Source organism: Gracilinanus agilis, chromosome 1, assembly GCF_016433145.1.
Source record: "Gracilinanus agilis isolate LMUSP501 chromosome 1, AgileGrace, whole genome shotgun sequence".
Classification (NCBI taxonomy): Eukaryota; Metazoa; Chordata; class Mammalia; order Didelphimorphia; family Didelphidae; genus Gracilinanus; species Gracilinanus agilis.
In genome coordinates, this window is record NC_058130.1 from 539,908,821 (window position 1) to 539,932,521 (window position 23,701).

Sequence of the window (23,701 nt, forward strand, 5' to 3'; positions counted from 1 at the left end):
TCTGGGACACTCTCCCTTTTCTCTTCCCTTTTATTTGACCACTTCTCAGTCTCTTTTGCTGGATTTTCTTCTATTTCACACTTTCTAATTGAAGATGTTCCTCAGGGCTCTGTCTTGGACCTTTTTCTCTCAGAATACTACTTCCCTTAGTGTTCTTATCATCTCTAATGAATTTCATTACCATCTCCATACTGAAGATTCTTAAATCTACTTTTCCTGTCCAGTGTCTCTGCTGACCTCCAATCTTGCATTTCTAACTGCCTTTAAGATATGTCAAATTATATGTCTAATAGACACCTTAAAATCTAATGTGTCCCAAATAGAACTTCTCTTTCACCCTAAATCCTTCCTTCCTTTTTTTTTGTATAGAGCAACATCATGGTTCCCAAACTTTTTTGGCCTACTGCCCCCTTTCCAGAAAAAAATATTACTTAGCGCCCCCTGTCACATACTATCACAACCACCTTACAGTTATTCACCACCCCCAAATGCACCCGTGGCCATCACTGCTCCCCTGGATTGCTGCAGCACCCATGGGGTGGTTGCCCACTTTGGGAATCACTGTTCTAGACTCTCAGGCTTGCAACTTAGGCATCATATGCCAGAACTGACTCAGCCATTCCCCAAATGATGGGCATTCTCTCACTTTCCAATTCTATGCTACTTCAAAAGGAGCTGCTGTAAATACTTTTTTATATATAAGTCCTTTTCCTTTTGCTTTTTATTTCTTTGGGATACAGACCTAGTAATGGTATCACTTGGTCAAAAAATACATATTGTTTTAGAGCTCTTTGTGCATAGATCCAAATTACTTTCCAGAATGGTTGAATCAGTTCATAACTCCCTACCAGTGCATTAGTGTCTCAGTTTTCACACATCCCCTCAAAGTTTTGTCTTTTCCTTTTCTGTCTTAATATTCAATATGATAGGTGTGGGTTGTTTCTTTCATTGTGCATTTCTCTAATTAATAGTGATGTTAGAGCATTTTTTCATGTGATTATAGTTTTAATTTAAAGACTATGAACAGTTTTAAAGGCCATTGCTCTCCAGAATGATTGAATCACAGTAATGCTACTACTAGGTATGCATCCCAAAGAGATTTTTAAAAATGGGAAAGGACCTACTTGTACAAAAATATTTATAGCTGCACTTCTTGAGGTGGCAAAGGATTGGAAACTATAAAGGGATGTTCCTAAATTGGGGAATGGCTGAACAAATTGGGGCATATGATGGTAGAATACTATTGTGCTATGAGGAACAATGAATAGGATGATTTCAGAAAGAACTGGAAAGACCTACGTTAGCAGAACCAGGAAAACATTGTAATAGCAATATTGAAGAATGATTAAATATGATAGATTTAGCTACTAATAGTAATACAATGAACCAGAACAATTCTAAGGGACTTATGAAAAAGAATGTTATCGACCAGCAGAGAAAGAACTATTGGAGTAGCAATGTAGATAAAAGCATATGATTTTTCACTTGTTTATTTGGGCATATGTTTTGCAGTTTTGATTTGATAAGATTATTCACTTATGAAAATGAATAATATGAAAATTTTAAAAATTAGAAGAATTTAAAAAAAAGAATGATTGGATCAGTTTATAACTCTACCCAGCAGTGCATTAGTGTCCCAATTTTCCCACATACACTCTAGTATTTATTTTCTTTTTCTGTCATATTAGCCAATCTGATAGGTGTGAGATGGTATCTCATATTTTTTTAAATTTGCATTTCTTTAATCAAGAGGAATTTAAAATATTTTTCATCTGATTATTTACAGCCTTGATTCCTTCATCTGAAAACTGCCTGTTCATATCCTTTGACCATTTATCAGTTGGGGAATGATTTGTATTCTTATAAATTTTACTCAGTTCCCTATATATTTGAGAAATAAGACCTTTATCAGTTAAATTTGCTATAAAATTTTCTCCTTACCTTTCTCTTTTTCTTCTAATCTTGGTTGAATTGGTATTATTTGTGTAAAGACTTTGTAGTTTAATATAATCCTAGTTATCCATTTTATATCCTATAATAGTTTCTGTCTCTTGAATGGTCATAAATTCTTCTCTGATGTTCCTCTAATTTATTAAAGGTAGGTCTCTTTATGTCTAACTCCCATATCCATAATGTATCCATAACTTATCTTGGCATAAGTTATGAGATGTTAGTTTATACTCAGGCTCTGCCATTATTTTTTTCTACTTTTCCCAATAGTTTTTATCAAATAGTAATTTCTTGTCTCAAAAGCTTGCATCTTTGGATTTATCAAATACTAACTGTGGTTGTTTGCTACTATATATTGTATAGATAGTCTATTCCAATGATGGGCAAACTTTTTAAAGAGGGGGCCAAAGGAAAGGAAATGCTCATCTATCAGTCTGTTTCTAAGGCAACTCTTTCATAGTTTCATTGTATTGTATCCTACTCATTGTACTTGTCAGATTAGGAATAATGTCACACCCCAGATAGAACATTTCAGGGGGCCGCATCTGGCCTGCCAGTTGTAGTTTGCCCATCACTGGTCTATTCCACTGATCTACCTCAATTTTAATTTTTAAGAAATTCTTTTTTTCCATGAACTTTTGTATCTCTTTTTCCATTTGGCCAATTTCAGTTTTTTAAGAAGTTACTTTAACTCAGTGTATTTTTTGCCTCTTTCCATATTGCTAATTTTACCTTTTAACGAGTTCTCTCAGAGAATTTTTATATATCTTTTCCCATTTGGCCAGTTCTGCTTTTCTAAGAAGTTCTCTTCAGTAGGTTTTTATGCCTCTTTTAACAACTGGCCTGTTTTGTTTTCTTAAGGTATTATTTTCTTCAGTATTTTTTGTGCCTCCTTTAACAAACTGTTGACTCTCTTTTCATGATTTTCCTGTGTCACTTTCATTTCTTTTCCCAATTTTTCTTCTACCTCTCTTATTTAATTTTTAAAACCCTTTTTGAGATCTTCTATTCATACTCAGATTCACTGTAACATAATAAATAATTAGATGAGTAAGCATTAAAATATAGAAAGTATAGTTCCTTTTATTTGCTTACAATCATATAGATAACATAGTACACAAAGTACAATCCTATGAACATAGATTATACTCAATAAAATTTTAATGCGTTTGGATTTTCATATATGCTTCATGTTATTTTGTGGAATTGCTTATAATATTACATAAATTAAGCAGTAAAATAATGAATACTTATAATGCAAGGCATTATGACTTCAAGAAATTTATAAAGGACTTGAGAAAACAATCTATTTGACATGCCAAATGCTTTTATTGGTCTTGGGAATATAAGAATCCCTGGCCTCAAACATCATACAACCAGATATGGGATATAAAAAATGTATACATATATGTTTAATGAGGGTATAATTTAATAGGGCAAAGGGAAGAACTAAAGTACTGTCAAAAGATCTGAAAAGGAACAAACTTTTCAACTAGATAACATAAAGGACTTCTACCTCTTATTTAATTTTTAAAATACTTTTTGAGCTCCTCCAGTAATTCATTTTGAGCTTAAGACCAATTCAGATTTTTCTTGGGATCTTTAAATATAACAGTACTGACTTTATTGTCTTCTTTCTGAGTTTTTGGTCTTCACTGTTACTAAAATAATTTTCTGTGTTGAGTTTCTTTCTTTTTCTTTTTCTGGCTCATTTTCCATTCTTACACTTGTGTTATAACTTTTTTTTTTAAACCCTTACCTTCTGATTTAGACTCAGTCTTGAATATTGGGGGTTATGAAGATTTTCCCAGAATCACTTAGGTAGGATGTATGTGAGGTCACATTTGAATCCAGGACCTCTGATCTTCAGGTGTGGCTCTCTATCCACTGAGCAACCTAGCTGCCCCATTGACTCTTAACTTTAAAAATTTGTTACAAGTAGTCTCCATTCCTGTGGTGAAGGGGGCACTATCCCAAGATTCAGGTTCATTACACAGTTGCCTTCAGAGGTAGCTCTGGGAATCTTTAAGTTTTCAGTTCTTCTAAGGTAGGATGATTGAAGAAGAGATATTTTTAAATATTTCCTGGGCCTCTGTTCTGATCTTTGAGGAACCATAATCACCCTTTTCCACCCTGGAACTGTGACCATGGTCATCAGCTACCCTGTGGCGACTAGTGGTCCTCCTCACCTTGGGATTGTGACCTAGGACTGCAACCTGGATCTGTGTATGGGCTGTGCAGCAGAGTCCTGCACCCAGAACCAGCAATGGGACTCCCTGTAATCTCCTGACTGACCCTCTTACTGTCTGTGACAAAGAGCTCTGGAAGCAGTTGCTGCTGATTTAGCTGCCCCCAATGCCTGTGTAGGTTTTCTGAGGGAGGACTTGCCTTGACATTCTAGTCCCTATTCCATTTCCAATTCCATCCTATCCAGTGGGATAGACCTTTCATGCTGACCTTTTGAGTTATTTTGGGCTGAAAAATCATTTCACTTTCATCCTTTTATGAGTGCTACTCCAGAATTTTAGTTATATTAAAGTTGTTTGGAAGGTAATTTGGTAGAGATCAAATGGTAATCTTTGCTGGTCTATCCCCCCCTTCCATGAATGAATTCTTAGATATATCACTATGGGATACTTGATAAGATTTTATATAAACTTTTTGAATCAATGGTCATTAATGATATTGGCTTGTAGTTTTCTTTCTGTGTGCTGTCTTTCCCTGGTTTAGGAATTAGGACTTATATTTGTCTCATAAAAGGATTCTGGTTAAATTCTTTTTAATTTTTGAGGATAAGTTGTGAGATCTGGGTATTAACTTCTTTCATAAAGAAAAGTTTGATAGAATTCTCCTATGAATCCATCAGCTCCAGGAAATTTTTTCTTTGATTATTTCTTTGCAGATTATTTCCTTTTCTGAAATGGATTAGTTAAGATCTCTACCTACTCTTAATGCTAGTTTGGATATTTTGAAATTTTTGAAGGTATTCCACATTTTCTTGGTGTTCTCCATTTTGTTAGCATATAACTGCACATAATATGTTCTGATTATTCTTTTTTTTTAATCTCTTCTACTTGTGCTCTATGATAGCACATTGCTCATTTGCAATTTTATTGATTTGATTTTCTGCTTTCCTTTTAATTAATTAGCTAAAAAGTTTATCTATTTTATCAGTCTTTCTGCTAGTGCAGGCCTTCATCACCTATGCCTGATTATTGCAGTAGTCTGCTGGTTGGTCTGCTTGCCTCAAGTCTCTCCCTCTCCAATCCATTCTTAGCCACTAAAACAATTTTTCAAAAACACAGATCAAATCATGTTTCCTTCCTTCATTCAACAAATTCCAGTGGCTTCCTGTTGCCATTAGGAGAAAATAGAAAATGCTTTATTTAACATTTAAAGCCCTTTATTACGTTATTTACTCCTACCTTTCTAGTTTTCTTATACCGGTCTCCTGGACATGTCTTCCATCTAGTGACACTGAATTCCTGGCTGTTCCATGAATAAGACTTTCCATTACTCTGCTCAGGGACTTTTCCCTGGCTGTTCCCCAGCATTATTCTCTCCCTTCTTTTCTTTGACTGCTGACCTCCCTGGTTTCCTTTAAGTTCCAAGTAAAATCTTGGTTTTTATAGGAAGCCCTCCCCAAACCTCTTAATTTTAGTGCCTTCCCTCTGTTAATTTTTCCTATTTATCCCATTTGTAACTTCTTGTGTGTGTGTGTGTGTGTGTGTGTGTGTGTGTGTGTGTGTGTGTGTATTTATTTGCATATTGTCTATCCCTTTAGATTGTTAGCTCTTTGAGGGCAAGGGCCGTCTTTTGCCTTTTTTTTTTCATTTCTAGCACTTAGCGTAATGTAGACACTAGCATTAGGAGACACCTAATAAATGTTTTTTGATTGATTGATTGTTCTAAATATAGCTATTTTATAATATAGCTTGAAGTCTGGAATTGTTATTCCCCCTTCATCTCTACCATTTTTTCCCATTATTTCCCTTGATAGTTTAACTCTTTTATTCTCAGATTCAGTTTTGTTACTTCTATAAAGTATCCTTTTGATAGTTTGTTTAGAAAATCATTGAAACTGCTGAAAAGCAATATACTTTCTGTAGGTCTTGTAATCTTTAAGTTTATAATTTCCCAAATTGTAAGTGTAACCTGGTATCATAATTAAACTATAAACATTTTACATGGGCTCTCAAAGCAATTTTCATCTTTGTAAAAGTTATTTTTCATTTAAAAATCTTCAGAATTCATGGTAAACTGGTGACTATTTGTATATTTAGAAACATATTAACTGTTGTCTTTTAGCCATGACAGTTCATAATAGGTATAGGTACTTTCCTATAGATATTTTATTTCCTGTTAAATAACAGAGTATAAATATCAAATATTAAGCACCCACAAAAAATATTGTCTTCTACTAGGGAAGCTCACTAGGCTCTGTTAATTGTGTATGTGGGTTGTTTTTTGGAAACTGTAGCTCTACAGTGAAATTAAGTAACTTTTAACCTAGTTTTTTTACCACAAAGTTGGCTGGGCTTGCTGTTACTTGTGATTTTTTCTTAGGAATTTTCTGCCAATTCAGGTCCTAGAAACAAATTACAAAAATATTAAAAAAACAAACAAAAAAATAAAGTCAGCTATATGTTTTAGCAACATATGTGCTTTATTTGAAAATTTATAGAGGCATTGGTAGTGTAGTGGATAGAGGGATGGGTCTGAACTCAGGAAGACCTGAGTTCAAATGTGACCTCAGATACTCATTAGCTTTATGATGCTAGGCGAATCATTTTAATCTCTGTTTGCCTCGGTTTCCTCAACTGTAAAATTAGGATAATAATAGCACCTTCCTTGCAGGGCTATTGAAGGATCAAATAAAATAATATTTGTAAAAAAATATGCTTAGCACAGTGCCCAACACATAGTAGGCAATATGTAAATACTTGTATTCTTCTCTTTTCCTTCCTAATTATGCCTGTTTTTGATACATCATTTACGCATTTTTCAGATAATACATAATTAAATATTCATCATATGTATTACATTGTACTAAATGCTTGATTATATAGATAGATAGTTGCACAGTAAATAGAGTTTTGGCTTTGGAATCGGGAAAAACCTTTATTCAAATACTGTCCCAAATGCATAGTTACTCTGTGACCCTGAGCAAAGCTTTAACTTCTCTCAATTTTAGTTTCCTCATCCATAAAACAAGGATAATAATAGCACCTAGTTCTCTAGTTTGTGATTAGGTTCAAATGAAATGATATGCAAAGTGCATTATTATTATTGTACAATTCTCTAAACACTTTAAAAAACTGTTCTATCTTAGAATTGAAACTAATTATAGCAGTTCTAAGGCAGAAGAGCAGTAAAGCCTAGGCATTTGGGGTTAAGTGACTTGCCTAGGGTCTGAGGTCAGATATGAACCCAAATCCTCCTGATTGCAGGCCTACCATTCTATCCATTGTGCTACCTGCCTGTGACCCCCTCCCCACCTTTATTTTACCCAGTCACGTCTGCTTCTTCACAACTCATTTGGGGTTTTTCTAGGCAAAGATACTGGATAGTTTGCCATTTCCTTCTCCTGCTCATTTTACAGATGAGGAAACTGAGGCAAACAGGGTTAAGTGACTTGCCCAGGATCACATAGCTAGTAAGTATCTGAGGCAATATTTGTAAAGTTGGATTTTTGAAACAAATTGAATGGTTCTTCTTATTAAAACCTTGCATATATATCTATATATCTGTCTCAACAACTAGTATTCAGTAGGCCTCAATCAGTAGTATGATTGATAATAACAATGGCCTGTATAATTTGCTCACTATAGTTCAAAGGCAGAATTAAAACAACAATATTTGAAGCTATTTGTATAACACCAGAGTGGCTAAAATCCCATTATTTGTAATTTTTTCCATTTATAGAAATCCTTCCATCATTTCTTCAGAAAGTTGAAGCTGTCTCTGAAGCCTCTGGAGAAACTTGTGCCGCTTTAAATGATTGTATTAATCTCTTCACCAAACAAGAAGGGGTAGGTATTTTGATACTAAATTATCTCAGAATTATTTTGGTGCCATATCAGCATATCAGACATTTCTTATGGCTAGTGCTAGGAGAGTACTGCATGTCAAGTAACCCAAAGTTATGTACTTGTAGTCTCCTACTATAGGACCCAAAGGCTAAAATATTAGTAAAAGTCTTGCATTTTCATTATTTAAGTGGTACAGTGAATTTTTAGCATCTTCATAGAAATCAGAAATTGTTGGGTTTTTGTTTGTTTCTTTTTGGTTGGGGGAAGACTGTTTTTAATAATTTGAATAAAGAAAACTTTCACAACTAGGAACATGCAGAAAGGTTTCTGAGAGGAATTAGTTACCTGAGCTGAGCCTTGAAGGAAGTTATACAGAGAAGGGAGTCCCTTTCAGCTATAAAGCCTCTCCCATTGTAGAAATAGAAGATGAAATGCCAAGTTTGGGGAATAGCTTGTATCAGTGAATTTGCTGCTGAAAATTGGCCGCATTATATAGTGTATCAAAGGTAATGATATGAAATTAGAATGGAAAAGTGAGTTGGAGCCAGAATGTGGAAAGGCTTAAGTAAAAAGCACTGCAGTCTATATTGTATCCTAGGGGCAATAAGGAACTAAAGGACTCTGAGTGGGATAGTAACTCAGACCTATGCCTCTAGTTATTTTAGCTGCTCATAAACTCAGAATGTTGAGGTTTCAAGGGACCTTAGAGGTCAACTAGGCTGATCCCTTCATTTTACAGATGAGGAAATTGAGTCCCTAAGTGATGAAGTTCTTTATCATACAGTTGGCAGATTCTTATGATTTATTTGTTTTTCTTCATCAGAAGAAATTTAAGAATGTCACAGGTGGTTATAATCAACAGTCAATCATTAGTATTTGTTTAATCTCATACTTTGTGCTAGGTACTCTGCTAATAGGTAATACAAAGAAAAAATAACTCCTTTTAGGAACTTAAATTCTAAAAAATGAGACAGCACACATAATTAAATGTATATAAAATACCTACAAAGCAAAGCCTCAAATTAAAACATAACCCAGGGACAAATTAAACTGGAATTCCTAGAAGAGATGTAACAGGAATTTGAAAAAAGGGGCTAAAATATTTTTTAAATGAAATGAGAGTACTTGAGGGAAAAATAATGGAAACAAAATGAGTTATAAAAGAAATAAGAGCTATGGAAGAAGGAATTGGAAATGTAAGTAACTGCTTGGCACAAGGGATACAAAACCTTGCCCAACTAAGAAATAAACCAAACTGAAGCCAAAGAGTCCATGAGACAACAAGAAATATTAAAATCAAGCAAAAAGACTGAAAATTGAAGTTTAAAGATTGGAGTGAAACAGAAATATCAAAAAGAAAACATTAATGAACATTAAAAAGGACCAAACAAAGATAAATTATTTATCTTCTAATATGGGAGGTGGGGTATATTTGTTTCCTCTGAAACCTGTCATCATTGGGTGTCTCAGAAGGAGTCTAATGGGACAGGAGGCTTAAGAATGGTTCTGTTGTGTCTTAATGATCTTAAGAGAAGTGTGAAAATAGATGGATTAAATATATCTGAGAAAGAGCAATACAGCTTTGTTCACTTGTTCATTAGTGTCAGACTGCTTTTGTGACCCCTTATGGAATTTTCTTGGCAGAGATTCTATAATAGTTTGCCATTTCCTTCTTCATTGGATTAAGGCAAACAGAAGTTAGTTAACTTGCCCAGAGCCACACAGCTAGGAAATGTCTGAGGCTAGATTGGAACTCAGGTTTTCTTGACTGCCCAAGTCAAGAAATGCTTTTTCACTAAACCATCTAGCCTCCTACAACCTAGATCCCCACTGTTCCTTCTCAAAAATATTGAAAATGCACTGGACTTAAATTCTGATTGAGAAAGTAAAAAAAAAAAGTCATAGTGAGTCATTTTTTTCCACCCAGGGCAGCTTAGAGGAACAGCTAGAGTACAGATACTACTAGGGAAAGTGTCTGATCAGGAGTGAGTTCAGCATAGAGCATTCCAGCTCCGAAGAACTGAAAGAGGGCCAAGACAAGGAACCAGGAGAGAATGAGATCTCAGGTAATCCCTGTGCAGGAACAGGTGCTCTCTGGCAACTCTGTTACTTACTACCCAGTTCTGAGTCACAAATACAGGGTGGATAGGAAAGATCACAAATGTAAACCTTAACTGTGAATCCAGCAAGAAAGAAGTTCAGGAAATATAACTCTCTGACTCTGAACTGAGTAGCAGAGGGATGACTTAGTTCTAGTCTTTAGTCTAACAAATAAACCTGTAACAACCAGTTTAAAAGGTGATATTAAAAATCAAATTATAGCAGTAGAGGGAAAAAAATAAAGAGCTAGGAAAGAAAGATATGAAAAAATAATTGATAACCTTATTGAAGAAAATAACTCCTGAAAATTACAGTTGGCCAAATAGAAACTAACATCTCCATGAAACATTACAGTTGACCAAATAGAAGCTAATGTCTCCATGAAACATAAGAAAAAAAAGTCATTATGAAAAATTTAAGAAAATCCTGAATATCCAATGTGAAAACTAACTAACCTTGAAAACAGATGATGGAGATATAATTTAAGAATCACTGGAATACTTGAAAGCTATGAACATAAAAAAGAACTTAGATGTTATATTTCAAGAAATTTGTTAAAGAAAACCATCTAAATATCTTAGAAACAGAAGTCAGAGTAGAAATTGAAAGAATCCACTAAAAGAATCCTGAAAGGAACTTCAAAGTGAAAACTCCTGATAATAATATAGCCTAAATGCAAAGTTCCCAGTTCAAGAAAAACATATTAAATGCAATCAGAAAGAATAAATTCAGATACTGAGGAGCCACAGATGGGATCACACAAGATTTAGCAACCCCCACTTCAAAAGAACGGAGACCTTGAAATTTTACAGAAGACAAATTAACTAGGTTTAAAACAAAGTATAACCTATCTATCAAAACAAGTATAATACTACAGGAAAACAATGAACTTTGAATGAAATAGAGGTCTTATGAATAATCTTTATGAAAAGACCAGTTTTGCATAGAAAAGTTGGCATACAAACAGGTGAGTCAAGAGAAACATAAAAAGGAAAACATGAACAAGAAACCATATGGATTAAAAAAAGGTTAAAGAGGCTAGTAGAATGGATTAGAAACCAGAATCCAACAATATATTGTTTACAAGAATCATACTTGAAATGAAAATATCCACATAGAGTTAAAATAAATTCCTGAAGTAGAATACATTATAGTTCAGATAAAGTTAAAAAAGGCAGTTAGCAATCATGAACTCAGAAAAATTAACAGGAAAAATAGGCTTAATCATAAGAGAAAAACAGGAAAACATTTTTGTTGAGAGTAACAGACAGTTGATTAATTTCAATATTAAATGTATGGACCAACTGGTCCTAGCATCTTTTTAAAGCATTTTTAAAGTAAAAATGAAATGTGTGAAAATGAAACTTACCAAAAGACATGAACAGTAAAACTATAATAGTAAGGGACCTTAGTTTACCTCCCTCAGACGTAAACAAATCTATCCCAAAAATAAACAAGAAAGAAGTTTAAGATTTGAATACAATTTTAGAAAATTTTGATGAGATAGATCTTTAGAGAATATCAAACAGGAACAGAAGAACTATTTTTCAGCCATTCATGGCCCGTTCACAAAAATTGGGTTTGTATATTGGGCAGAAAAATACAGAAAAAGCAAATAGTAATCCTATCTTTTATTAACAATAATTCCTTAAAATTACATTTAATAAAGGGCTTCTTATAATCAAAGATTAAGATAATTAGAAACCAAATAACAGTCCTAAAGAATGAGTGGGTTAAAGAACAAATTCATAGAAATTATTTCATTAAAGATGAATGAAATAACAATGAGAATACACACTAAACTAATAGAAGAGAGACAAAGCAATATTTAGGGGGAAAATTATCTCTAAACTCTTTTTTTAAATAAAAGAGAAAGAATAGATCAATGAATATGTCATACCTATAAAATACTACAAAACCAATATTTAAACTCCTCTCAATTAAATACCAAAACAGAAATCTTTAAAGTATCAAAGGAGAGATTAAAAATTGAAAGTAAAAAGCAAAAACCATTGAACTGATAAATAATATTAGAGTTCTTTCTTTGAAAAAACCTTAAATTAGATAAGTCATTAGTTAATTTGATTTCAAAGAAGAAAATTACCAGCTTAAAAATGGGGAGAAAAATATGAGTTTATAAAATAAGTAAGAGGAAATAAAAGAAATTATTGGGAGCTGTTTTACCCAACTACATGCAATAAAATTAATGATCTAAGTAAAATGAATGAAAATTTAAAAATATATAAATAGCCCACATTAACAGGATAGGAAATATTATACTTAAATGACTTTATAATTGAAAAAAGAAGCTATTAACATTCCAAGAACAATATCCCAGAACTGTATGAATTTATATGCAAATTCTACCTAACATTTAAAGAATAACTTAATACTACATAAACTCTTAAAAATACCCAAAGGGGTATTACAAAATTCCTTCTTTGGGGCAAAAATAGTATTGATACCTACACTAGGAAAAGCCAAAACATCAAGAAGTCTATAGACCATTTTCTTAATGAATATTGATACAAAAATTTTAAACTAAGTATAAGTAGATGATTATAACAATAACCTAAAGATCATGCACTATGATCAGTCTGGATTTATACTATTAAGGGGTTGTCAGCATGGCATCTAGAGACCCTAAACTTGTGGCCTAGTGAGATCTGATGAACCCCAAGTTTTAGGAATAGCTTGTAGGTTGGAGACCTCCAAAGCTTGTGCTTTTTCCTATGAGAATCCACCCTGAAGGGAATTTCAGGCTAGCAGTTGCAGACTGAATAATGGACCCTAGGGTAAAAGTTAAGTGATTCTTTTGCCTTAGAAGCTTATCCCATTGTGCCACATCCCCCTTTCAGGGATCGAACTCAGGACCTTCAGCTTATGAGACTGATGTGCTGCCTACTGTGATAAAGAGTCACTTAGCTTTTACCCTAGGGTCCATTATTCAGTCTGTAACTACTAGCCTGAGATTCCTTTTCGGGTAGATTCTCATGGGAACAAGCACAAGCTTTGGGGGTCTCCAACCTACAAGCTAGTCCTAAAACTTGAGGTTCATCAGATCTCACGAGGCCACAAGTTTAGGGTCTCTAGATTCCATGTCGACAGGACAATTCAGCGTTAGACAAACTATAAGCCTAAATGACCATGTTGATAATTTAAAAAAATGGAAATTATATTATTAGTTTAATAAATGCTGATAAAACTTTTTTAGATTACAGCACCCATACCTATTAAAAACATTAGAACATTAGAACATGTAGGAATGAATGGAACTTTCCTTAAAATGATAAGCAATATCTTATTAATAGGGATAATAAAAGTAGAGAAGCCTTTCCAATATGAAGAATAAAGCAAGGGTTTCCATTATTTTATAATTTATTTGTAATATTTTTCCATGGTTACATGATTCATAATTTTTCCCACCCCTCTTCCTTCCTCCCTTCCAGAGTTGACAAGCAGTTCCACTGGGTTATACTTGTATCATTGTTATTTCCATGTTATTCATATTTGCAGTAGAGTGATCTTTTAACACCAAAACCCTAATTAAATCCCTATTGAACTACATGATCAATCATATGTTTTTCTTCTGAGTTTCTGCTCCCACAGTTCTTTTTTTGGATGTGGAATAGTGTTCTTTCTCATAAATTCCTCTGGATCATTGCATTGCTGCTAGTAGAAAAGTCTATTACGTTCAATTGTGCCATAATGTATCAGTCTCTGTGTACAATGTTCTTCTGGTTCTGCTCCTTTCTCTCTGCATCAATTCCTGGAAGTCTTTCCAGTTCACATGGAATTCTTCCAGTTCATTATCCCTTTCAGCACTATGATATTCCATTATCATCAGATATCACAATTTGTTCAGCCATTACCCAATCGATGGACATTATTACCATTACCATTAACTAGTCAACTAGAAATATGAGGATAGCAATAAGATAAGATAAAGAGCAAACAAAGCCATCACATTTTACAGATAATAAAATGGCTATTTAGAAAACATGGAGTGAGTGAGATAAAAAATTAATTAAAATAATTTACAACTCCATCAAAGTTTAAGGATATAAATTATACTCACAGAAATCACCAGCATTTCTGAATATTAAGTCAAGTAGAAAGAGATAGAAATATGAATTCCATTTAAAATAATTAAGGAGTGTATAAAATATTTAGGAGTCTTCCTACCAACATGCATGCAGGACTTATTGGAATAAAATGACAAAATACTCTTTACTCAAAGTTTTTTAGTTTCATAAAGGTTAAAAATATTAAAGGAGTCAGTGAGGAAAAATGGGAAATGAGGGGTAGGATCAGTATCTGATTACAGACTAACTCACGAAACCATAATCATCAAAACAGTTTGGTGTCCAGAGATTGAGCTAAGTACACATATACAAAAGTATATGATCACAGCAACTTAGTGTTTGATAGTGTAAAAATTCACTATTCAATATACCTGTTAGGAAAACTGGAAAGTAGTCTGGTAGAAACTAGGTATAGACCAACATCTTATATTGTATATTAGAAAAAGCTCTTAATAGGGATGTAATTTAGTAAAGATTGACATCATAAGCAAATCAGAGGGGCGTGAAAGAAATTACCTGTCAAATCTTTAAATAGGTGAAGAATTTGTGACCACACAAGCAATCAAGAGATTAACAAGAGAAAGTAGTACAGTTTTGATTACATAAAATTAAAATGTTTTTGCACAAAATCCCTAGAGCTAAAATTAGATGAGAAATAGGAAATTGGGAAAAGAATGTTTGCAGCAAGTTTCTCTGATAAAGGTCTCCTTTCTAAGATTTTATATATACATCTACAAAATGTTTATATATATATGTGCACACATATACATAAACTTATTCAAATTTATAAGAATTAGAGCCATTGTCCCTTTTGTAAAATGTTCAGAGTATCAATATGCCATTTTCAGAGGAAGAAATCCAACTTATAAAAAAGTCATATTTAAAAAATTGTTACTAATACTTAGAAAAATGCAAATTCAAACAACTCTGTGGTACACACATTAGACTGGCTAATTTGACAAAAAGGAAAATGATAAATGCTGGAGGAACTGTGGGGAAGAAAGATATTTTAATGTGGATCTGTGAAGTGGTTCAGTCATTCTAGAAACCATCTTGGAACTATGCCCCCAAATCTACTAAACTGTGCATATGCTTTGATCCAGCAGTACAGCTACTAGTCGTATATCCCAGATGTACAAAGAAAAAACAAAAGGACTCATGTACAAAAACATTTATAGGAGCTCTTTTAGTTGAGTCAAAGAATTGGAAACAGCCATTGGAATGGCTGAACTAGTTACAGTATATGAATATGGTAGAATCCTATTGTGTTGTAAGACATAGCAAAGTGAGTAGAATGCCTGATCTGGAGCCAGGAAGACTCATCTTCCTCAGTTCAACTCTAGTCTCAGATACTTCCTAGCTGTCTGACCCTGGGTAAGTCACTTAACTCTGCTGGCTTCAGTTTCCTCATCTGTAAAATGAACTGGAGAAGGAAATGGATAAGTGCTCCAGAATTTTTGCCAAGAAAACCCCACATAAGGTCAAAAGAGTCAGATATGACAAAAATCTGAATGATAAAGCCCACGATAAAAAATTACAGCTGGTTTTGAAGGGAAAGAAAAATGAGTTGTTTTGAATCTTGTGAGTTTAAGGTATCTGTTGGTCATTAAATTCAAAATTTTCTATCGGCAATTGATATTGCAGGACTGGAGCTTTGGTTAGAAGCTAGACTAGATATAGATCTGCTAATTATTTGAATATAGATAATCATTGGACCCATGGGAAACTGATAAAATTGTCAAGTAAGAACATAGAGAGAGAAAAGAGAAGAGGACCTAGATAGTGTCTTGGGCCTGGGACACTAGTTAATAGGCAACGGAAGATCAAAAATATGACCACTCCTATGTGTACCGAAGAAGAATTTTAAGATTTAAGTCCTGGTCGTTCATTAGATTGAGGAACTCATAACTTAGAATATTTGAAGGAATATCAATATGTATTTTGAAGTTTCTAATATAAAGTCAGGAGTTTTGTTTGAAAGGAATACTATGATCCAAGAATAGAACTTATTGTTTAAAAAAAGAAAAACCAAAGAAATGGAGAATGTCCTGAGAGAGTTTTATTGATAATGATCTACCAGATTCAGGAATTTGCCATAAATTTGGATAGAATAAATTTCAAAGGAGGCAAAAGGAGGATGATTGTAGGGGGAATTTGGGAGTGGTCATAGGGAGCAAGAAGTTATGATTTGAAAACAAAAAGCATTAAAAAATACTTTTTATTTTTTGAGAGAAATGTATTAGAGCTATTTCAGACCTAGTTAGAGCTGGACTTGAAGTCCTAGGATTTTGGTCGGAAATCTTGGCATTGATACTATCAGTTTAAATTTGGGAAAGTTGTTAAAACTTATTCTCAATTTCTTTTTTTTTCTTTTCTTTTTTAAATAAAAAAATTATCATGCATTTATTTATTTTTTGTTATCTCCTCCCCCACCCCCACCTCTGGGTAAGATTGGAGAGAGAATGTTGGCTGTGTCTAATAATGTATCTCATTCTGCATATTAATCCATCATTTCTTTCAGGAGGTGAGTAGCAATATTTGTCATCTGCCTTCTGGAATCATGATTGTCAGTTCATTGAACAACTTCAAAAGATTTAAGAAGTTTGATCATTTTTACAGTGTCGATGTTATAGTATAAATTGTTTTCAGTCTGCTCACTTCATATCACTTTATATATGTCCTCTTGGGTTTCTCTGAAACTTTCTCTTCATTTCTTACAGTATAATGCATTCCATTATATTCATACATCATAACTTGTTCAGCCATTCCCCAATTCATGGGTAGCTTTTTAGTTTTTAATTCTTTGTCACCACAAAAAGTTGTTTATTTTTTGACATATAAGACCTTATTTTCTTTCTTAGATTTCTTTGGGGTATGGGCCTCATAATGGTATTGGTGGGTCAAAGAATATTTACACTTAGCAACTTATGGGGCAAAATTCCAAATTGCTTTCTAGAATAGCTAGCTCACAGCTCCATCAGAACAACATGAATGTGACCTTTTTTCCTCAGTACCTCTGACATTCGTCATTGTCAGATTTGCAACTCTGAAAAATGTGTTGTTTTAATTTGCATTTCTCTAATTGTTAATTATTTGGAGCATTTTTTTCATATTGCCATTCTAATCAATCTTCCATTCAGTTGCCAAAGTGATTTTCTGAAAGCACATACTGTACCATCTTGCCTCCACCCAACTCAATAAACTCCAGTGGATCCCTATCACCTCTAGGGTCCAATACAAATTCCTTTTTGGCATTCAAAGTCCAGCATAATCTAATCCTCATTTCCTGCCCTCTCAATTTTCTAATCTTCTTGTACCTTACTCTTTGCCAACTAATCCTCAGTCCAGTGACATTGGCCTCTTTGATGTTTCACAAACTAGACACTGCATCTCTTGGCTCTGAACATAATTCTCTGGCTGTTCCCCTTCTCTAGAATGCTTTCCCTCCTGAAGCCTACTTGCTTCTTTCAAAGCTGTCCTAATGGAAATATCTTCTATAGGGAAGCCTTTCCCCAAACCCTCTTAATTTTAGTACCATCCCTCTTTTAATTATTTCCCATTTATTCTATATATACCTCCTTTTGTTCATGGTTGTTTTCCTGTTTTCCCCCCCATTAGATTGTGAGTTCCTTGAAGATAAGGATTGCCAATTGGCTCTTTTTTCATCCCTACATTAGTTTAGTGCCTGGCACTTAGTAGATGCTTAATAAATGTATTTTGACAGATTTTCTGGTTAAAGATAGATTTTATTTCTTCTCTTGAAAACTGCACACTCATTTCCATTGACCATTTATCAACTGGGTAATAGATGATCCTCAAATTATCAAATGAGATAGTATTTATAAATTACTTAGCATAGTACCTATAACAATACATAGCATGTAAGTGATGATTCTCTTCTTCTAATTTCTTAATCTTTAAAATAGAGTTAATACTTGAATGATATACTTGTCATGTTTTTATGAGAAAAGCACTTTGTAAATCATTATTATTATGGAACTAACTCCCCTTGACATTACTCACATGACAAATAGGGAGCTTACCAAGTTTATTCCAAGTTAAGCCAAGGTTATGTGTAAAGAATTGCATTATTTTAAAATAAAATCTACCACTCGCTAAAAACCATGATTTAATATTTTAGAGTCCAAGCTTTTTAAGAGCAAGACTTGTTATATATTTTATTCTCCAGAACCTATGCATTTCCTCGAACATAATAGATACTTAATGAATATGTTCTAAAGTAGTTTCTAGACCAGTGGTTCCCAAACTTTTTTGGTCTACCGCTCCCTTTCCAGAAAAAATATTACTTAGCCCCCTGGAAATTAATTTTTAAAAAATGTTAATAGCAATTAATAGGAAAGAAATGCACCTGTGGCCATCACTGCCTCCCCTGGATTGCTTCAGCACCCACCAGGGGTCGGTAGCGCCCACTTTGGGAATCATTGGTCTAGACTAACTTAGCATAATCAATGCTAAAATTATCCCTCTAATTAACCTATAAGGACTCTAAGATTAGTATTTGGAGAAAAGAATCCATCTTTCATTTTGGAGACTGTCACAAATTTATGAATGGAGCTTATGCTTGAATTTTGCAAGAAATTTACAAATTTTACATTTGTAAATTTGCAGGACCTTAAGAAAAACAAACAAGTATTCCACTCTGTTAAATTCATTATATATATGCATATGTATATGCACATATATATATGTATATATATATGTTTTAGGAATATAGACAAATGAAACAAAAATAAATCTGGAGATCAACTCATTGCAATAGACATTTATTTAATGTCTAATATGTAGAAGGCATTTGTTGGGCACTGTTATTGGATCAAGTCAGAGGGTCACGCCACATTCTTTAGGTTCTTTTTTTCTTTAAAAAAATTTTATTAGAAAATGAGGGGATGTCCTTGGTGATGGAATACTATTGTGTTCAAAGGAATAATGAACTGGAGGAATTCCATGTGAACTGGAATGACCTCCAGGAATTGATGCAGAGTGAAAGGAGCAGATCCAGGAGAACCTTATACACAAACTGATACACTGTGATACAATCAAACATAACGGATTTCTCTACTAGCAGCAATGCAAGAATCTAGAGCAAGGCTGAGGGACTTATGAGAAAGAAAACTAGCCACATTCAGAGGAAGAACTGTGGGAATAGAAACACGGAAGAAAAACAACTGCTTGATCACATGGGTTGATGAGGATATGATTGGGCATGTAGACTCTAAATGATCACCCTAGTGCAAATATCAAAAATATAGAAATTGGTCTTGATCAATGACACATGTAAAACCCAGTGGAACTGTGCATTGGCAAAAGGGAGACAAAGAACAGGAATCTTGTAACCATGGAAAAACATTCTAAATTAATTAAATAAAATTTTCAAAAAAATTTTTTAATAATATTTCCCCCACTACATGTAAAAGCAGTTTTTAACATTCATTTTTAAAAATTTAGAATTCCAAATTCTTTCTTTTCTTTTGACCCTCTCATTTTTATCTCCTTCCTGACCTTTCCCATCCTGACACAGTAAGCAGTTTAATATAGATTCTACGTATGTATCCATGTAAAACTTTTTCCACATTTAGTTTTTATAAGATTTTATTGATATGTTTTATTTTTATATCACTTTCATTTCAGAATTTTCTACTCCTAACCTAAGAATTATTTCTAGTAACAAATAAAAAAGAAGAAATAAAGATAAAGCAATTCAGCAAAGCTAATCTTAGGTTTAGGTAGGTTTCCAATACAAGTTTCAACAGCTGCATCTATAGGTCCTGTATAGTCATTATTTGTGTTTACAGTGATGACTATTGAAATGCTGTTAATATTTCATTTATCAGATAAAGTTTCAATAATAGTCAATATTGAGTAACCATTGATGCAACAAAACAGCTTGATATGTTTAAAAATATTTTCATCAGTGTTTGAAGTTGTTAGTCCTTTCTCCTTTTGCCTCTTCCATTTAACCAGGAATTCAGTTGGTATTTGATTGTGACCCCATGGACCATAGCACTGGAGGGCCTTCTTTCCTCCACTGCCTTTTGAAGACTATCCAAGTTCATGTCCATTTTTTCCATAACACTTTCTATCTGTCTCATCCTTTGTTGTCCCACTTACCTTTTGCCTTCCATTTTCCCCAACAACCGGATCTTTCCCAACAAGTTTACCGTTAAGTGTCACATGGCCAGTAAGTCTTGAGGCCAGATTTGAGTTCATGAAGATAAATGTCTTATTGACTCCAAGCCCAATAGTTAATTCACTTCATCACTTAGCTCTCTCAGTTATGAGTATTCAGGGTAATTGAGGCTTTTCTGTAATGTGTAATTACAATCTAAGTGGCTTTATTGGTTGTGTTGTGCACAAACTTTGATTCTTCTTTCACTTTGCCAGAATTGGTCAATAATCAGTTATGATGGGGCAGCTAGGAGGTTCAGTGGATAGAGTCAGACCTAGAGATGGGAGGTGCAGGGTTCAAATGTGGCCTCAGACACTTCCTAACTATGTGACCAGGAGCAAGTCACTTAACCCAGATTGCCCAACCCTTACAACTCTTCTGCCTTGGAAATGATATTCATTCTAAGACTGGAGGTAAAGGTTAATTTTTCTTTTTTATGGAGTGCTCACTATATGTAAGGTGCTTTGCTAAATGTTGGAGATTCAAGGAAAAAGAGAGCTTACATTCTAATGAGGTAGGCATATAATAAGTATGTATTTTTAAGATGTGTACAGAATAGATGTGTACAGAATACTGAATCGACCGCCTCCGCCAACTGTTCCGGACATACCACCAGCCACCGAACTGCTTCAGGTGAACACGGGCCCACCTACCAAAGTTGAGATCATCAAAGCCATCAAGACCATGAAAAATGGTAAGGCTGCAGGTCCAGACGGGCATCCCCCCTGAGGCACTCAAGGCAGACCCAGAAATGTCAGCGGAGATGCTACAACCCCTCCTGCAGAAGATCTGGGAACAGGAACAAGTCCCGACAGACTGGAAACTAGGCTACCTGGTGAAGCTACCCAAGAAAGGTGACCTATCCCAATGCAGCAACTGGCGAGGAATCATGCTTCTATCCGCTCCCAGCAAAATCCTGACCAGAGTCATCTTAGAAAGACTGAAGGAGGCCTTGGACAAGAAGCTGAGAATAGAACAAGCAGGGTTTCGTCAGCACAGATCGTGCACCGACCATATCGTCACCCTAAGAATCATCATCGAACAGTCCATCGAGTGGCAGTCTCCCCTCTACATGACTTTCGTGGATTTCGAGAAGGCATTTGACAGCGTGGACAGAAGCATCATCTGGAGATTGATGCAGCATTACGGCATTCCCCCGAAGCTCACCAACGTCATCCAGCAGTTATATGAAGACTTTACCTGCCAGGTCATCCATAATGGGAAACTGACGGCTCCCTTCACAGTGAAGACCGGAGTGAAGCAAGGCTGCATGCTTTTGCCCCTTATCTTCTTGATAGTCATAGATTGGACCATGAGAAGAATTACCAAGGACAACAATACGGGCATTCAATGGACTCACACCAAACAGCTTGAGGACCTTGACTTCGCAGATGACATCTGTCTCCTATCTCACAAGCAGCAGGACGCGCAAGCCAAACTTGCACGTCTCTCTGAAGAAGCGGAGAAGACAGGTCTGAAGATCAACAGGAAGAAGACCAGGTGATCACAGTCAACAGCAGACAGGACCTGCCAATCCAGCTACAGGGAGAAAACATCAAGGAGACGGACCACTTCACCTATTTGGGTAGCATAGTCAGTAAGGATAGTGGGGCAGATGAGGACATCAGAAACCGAATCAACAAAGCCAGGCAGGCATTTAACACCCTGTGGTCTGTCTGGATCTCCAAAGCACTGTCCCTCCTCCCTAAGCTCCGAATCTTCAACACCAACGCAAAGGCCGTCCTCCTATATGGATCAGAAAGCTGGAGAGTGACGAGCGCTAACACCAATAAACTCCAGGTCTTTGTTAATAGATGTCTACGCCACATCTTGAACATCAAATGGCCTGAAAAGATCTCCAATGCTAGTCTCTGGGAAAGAACAATCCAGTATCCCATTAGTCAGGATATAAAGAAACGTAAGTGGAGATGGATAGGACATACGCTACGAAAACCGGAAGACAACGTAGCCAGACAAGCATTGAGCTGGAACCCTTCAGGGAGGAGGAAAGTTGGAAGACCAAAACAGACCTGGCGAAGATCTGCCGAAAATGAAACAAAAACAGTAGGAATGACATGGGCCCAGCTGGGGGAAGTTGCCCAGAACAGAGTCCGTTGGCGTGAGATGGTTGCGGCCCTATGCTCCTAAGGAGTCAACAGGAATAACAATAATAATAATAAAATACAGAATAGATGGAAGCTGACCTTAGAAGGAAATGTGCAATCATCCAAACTTGCTAAATCAAATATTTTATTTTTTAATAAGCAATGCTTTTATCTAGATGGACCTTAATTTTTTTTTTTTTTCTGAGAGGAACAACCTTTCTCTCCTCAGAAAGTTGACCCAAATGTTGTTTGTTAATAAGGCTTTTTGTGGAAGGTTCTTAGCATGTCCTGTTGAGTAAAACCAAAGCAGTTTTCTTCCTGGCCAAAGGAAGGGTTGGAAAGGGGATGATTGTTTTGACTTTTTAAAGGGGTGGGGCTGTAGATGCCAGAGCAGTCTGGGGAAGAGCCCAAGAAGGTGATAAGGATCTAGTCAGGGCCAAGCCTTCTTTTCTGAGTGTGCACTTGTACACCGCCCTCTTTAGGACCTCGCCGGAGCCTCTGCACTACTTGCCTCTTAAGTAACAGGCTCCTTCCGTCCCAGAAAAATCTGAGAGCTGCCCGGTTCTGCTCCTTTTCCAGGGAGGTTGTTTGCAGGGTTCTTGGCGGCTCCTCCCTCCATCTCGGCTTGCCCCGCCTTTCCCGTTTCCTACATGTGACTCGGCGCCTGTCATCTAGGAAGGAGGGAGACCAAGGGCAGAAGACCAGGATCAGACCAGAAGAGCAGAGCTCCCTGGCCATTTGCAGAGGGCGCAGCTCCGACTTGGCGAGCATCGTCTCCTTCGGGGAGCCGGGGGCAGGACAGGGCCCGCCGGCTGGCACCCACCGAAGCCAGAAACTATTTGTCCCGCTTTCGTTCCTGGGGACCCTGACTCGTCTCTCGCTATAAGCTTTTTGCAGAAGAGCTGCAACCCGTGCTCACCTCGAAGGCTGCAGCTGCTAGCACGGCTCTGCCACTGATATCCGGAGCTGAGCTCTGGAGAAGGTAACTGCCTGAGCCGGGACACTGGGAGACCTTGCGGGGCCGCCCAGGGTCAGGGGTGCTCTAGCTTGGGAAGGGGGTAACAGCAAGGGTGCTGCCGCTGCCACCCGCTTCTGCAGCAACGGTAAAGAGAGCTTCCCGAGGATTAAACTCGCATTCGGGGAAACTGTCCCAAGAAGCCGATGGTATTGCAGGGCGACTGAATATATTTGTGTGGTTTATTAATGTGGCCAGGGTATCAGCCTCCGAAATGGGGGGGGGGG

The 23,701-nt window shown here is 35.7% G+C and overlaps 1 protein-coding gene across 1 annotated transcript in view; it reads left to right on the forward strand.

The window, feature by feature from the left end:
- The window catches only part of OSBPL1A (oxysterol binding protein like 1A), a 323,698-nt gene that overhangs the window by 114,104 nt on the left and 185,893 nt on the right, over window positions 1-23,701 (forward strand). The window contains exon 15 of the mRNA XM_044666526.1: window positions 7,876-7,982. Within this exon, the coding sequence (XP_044522461.1) occupies window positions 7,876-7,982 (107 nt within the window). The remainder of the gene's footprint in view (window positions 1-7,875; window positions 7,983-23,701) is intronic.